The sequence below is a fragment of the Monopterus albus genome, unplaced genomic scaffold (genome assembly GCF_001952655.1).
Source record: "Monopterus albus unplaced genomic scaffold, M_albus_1.0 scaffold7.1, whole genome shotgun sequence".
NCBI classification, from domain to species: Eukaryota; Metazoa; Chordata; class Actinopteri; order Synbranchiformes; family Synbranchidae; genus Monopterus; species Monopterus albus.
Genome location: NW_018127887.1, coordinates 4,996,281 through 4,998,863, shown reverse-complemented (window position 1 = coordinate 4,998,863; position 2,583 = coordinate 4,996,281). Strand labels below are relative to the sequence as shown.

The window sequence follows — 2,583 nt, the reverse complement described above, 5'->3', positions numbered from 1 at the left end:
TATATATATATATTACACAGGTCAGGTAACCACCAACTCATGCAAGCAAGTGTATAGACAGCATTTTGAAAGAACACTGTCTTTTTGCTATTACATTTATAAGATTTCTTCAAGGAAAACTAACCTACTTGGAAATGCATTGGCTGATGTGGATTTCTAGCTTTTAACAGTGCTGTTTAATTGCAGCCTCCTTTATATTCAAGCTTTCAGCCTACAGTCACAGGTCTCACCTTTCCACAGCCCGATCCAGGAGGTAGAAGAGGGCCTGAAGCACCACGTGGTTGCCTGTCTTGTGGGGGTGATGAAGTTTGGCTGTGTACAAGGCGATGGAGGCGCCCGAAGGGTCCCTAACACTCTGAAAATACACAGTACTAACAGGTTACATCAGCTGTCAACCTTGTGTGACAAGTAAATCACCATTTCACTGCCAATTCTCATTTCTTGTACTGAAGCGAGACATAGTACCGGGTTAGTTCTCCACTACCCAGCCTGAACCGTAGATGATGGGTATACAGCACAATGGGAAACTGTTGTGTCCTTTTAATCTAAAATAATAGTGTTCATTTTTTCCTTAAAAATATCATGCCTGTATCAAGTTTTACAATGTTTCAGATGTATTTTTCACAGAAGTCAAGGAGGTGGTTTACTGGAGTGTAACAACAAAGCAGCCAAATGGAAGCTCTACAGAAATGAAACAAGAACAGTGACCACAGGGGGGCACTTAAGTTCATATGCTGGTTACTGGCATGCTGCCAACAGGGACTGTCAACAATTTATCAGGAAGAACAATTCTTGTCAATGATGATGCTCCAAGTTCCAGTTTCTTCTCTCTTCCTGAGAGGGAACATATTTATCATGTCAAATATGATCAGCTTAAAGGCAGCTGGTGTCACAGGAACTAGAGGTCTTTATTTGAATGAAACTGCAGACCAAAGATACACCGGAACCGTCCTCTGTAAGCAAAGGAGCCTGTGATCTTGGGTACAGGGGCTAAAAATACCTCAGACAGGATATGAAGCTCACTGCAGAGGCTGGAGAACCCAGACGTCACACAAGAGGATGTCACTGTAGCACGTCAGTGGGGAGGAAGAAGGGAAACACAGGAGAGTGGGAATGTGTGTGCGCACTGGGGGGTGGGATGGGGGGGACGTACCAAAAGGCTAAATTTATCTGGCACAGGAACACTGCTTGGCTTTTAAGATTAGTCAATTATTAACTTGCACGCCCCCAAAGGACCCCCATAATTCCTTATTATGAGAGCTAGCTCTCAGATGCAACTGAAAAATGAGCTCATTATATTAGCAAGTTTGCAATCTTTGAAGTGTAGATTATCCGCAAGCCAATCTACCTTCCTGACAAGCTGGAAAGAAAAACAGCCACAGCAAAACAAGTGTGGCATAGAACCTGAGCTGTTCTAATCACTACAAAACTGATGCACGTCTAACTCCATATAAAGAGAGTTGTGATGAAATCACCAAAAGCATGGTGGGAGTATCGCAAGAAAATTACCCACAAAAGAAAAAGGCTGGTGTTATTCTATAGTTTTGTCATCAACAAAACCAGGAAGAGACCAAAACCAACAATGCCTGCCTCAGTGCTTTTTGACTTGCCCAGCCTGTCTGTGGCACTCAAGCACACTGGTTCCTCTTAAAGATGTAAATTTAAAAAGAAAATCACAAAAAGCATTTTTTTTTTTTTTTTTACCAAAACGTTACACAAACAAGAGTGAATCACACATTTTTGAGAACTATTTTCAACTGTGGATTCACACACATTTGGTTGTTTAGTGTAGTAATGATGTGTTCTGGTCAGCTCCATGGGACAGAGAAAGAAGATCAGCAGGATTAATTCAGTGTTGGCTTTGGTCTTTCATTTGATTTCTCTAGAATAAAGACATCATGCAAGATCACCTGTCTTTTGCTTTTATTGCGTAATATGACAATAGATAGAACTTTTTCCTTTAAAGGATGCCAAATATAGAGGATATTTAAAGGACACTCTTACCAACACAGTAAACTTTCCACTGAGCAGCTCTGAGCGCAGAGGTTCCTCCTGAGGCTGAAGTCTGACAATTCCTTCTTTAAGACGCGTTTCCTGAAGAAAACAGAAGAAATCACAGCAGGTGAAGTCAGGCTCTGGAGTTACTGTAACAGGCAGTCGCTCTGAGGTGAATTCCTCTCTGTGAACAATAGAGAATTAAATCAAATCAAATTTTATTTGTATAGCGCCAAATCACAACAAAAGTCATCTCAGGACACTTTACAAAGTAAGGTCTAGACCTTACTGGTATCAATATTATTACATGGGGAAAACCCAACAAATCCCCCTTGAGCAAGCACTTGGCGACAGTGGGGAGGAAAAACTCCCTTTAATGGAAGAAACCTCCGACAGACCCCGGCTCTTGGTGGGCGGCCTTCTGCCTCGACCGGTTGGGGTGAGTGGATAGAGGAGAGACAAAAGAAGAAAAGCAACAAGACACAACAATCAAACACTGATCAGGTCGATGTGGCTGGTGACTGCTCATCAGAGATGTAGAGCTCCAGGGCCAGGGCAACCTGCAGAAAGGTACAGGGAGAGAGAGAG

The 2,583-nt window shown here is 42.5% G+C and overlaps 1 protein-coding gene across 1 annotated transcript in view; it reads right to left on the bottom strand.

Moving 5' to 3' along the window:
* Positions 1–2,583, bottom strand: part of ptpn9a (protein tyrosine phosphatase non-receptor type 9a) — a 19,210-nt gene that overhangs the window by 4,999 nt on the left and 11,628 nt on the right. The window contains exons 3-4 of the mRNA XM_020622820.1: positions 2,005–2,094; positions 231–355 (exon numbers count right to left, since the gene is read on the bottom strand). Coding sequence (XP_020478476.1) covers positions 231–355; positions 2,005–2,094 — 215 coding nt within the window. The remainder of the gene's footprint in view (positions 1–230; positions 356–2,004; positions 2,095–2,583) is intronic.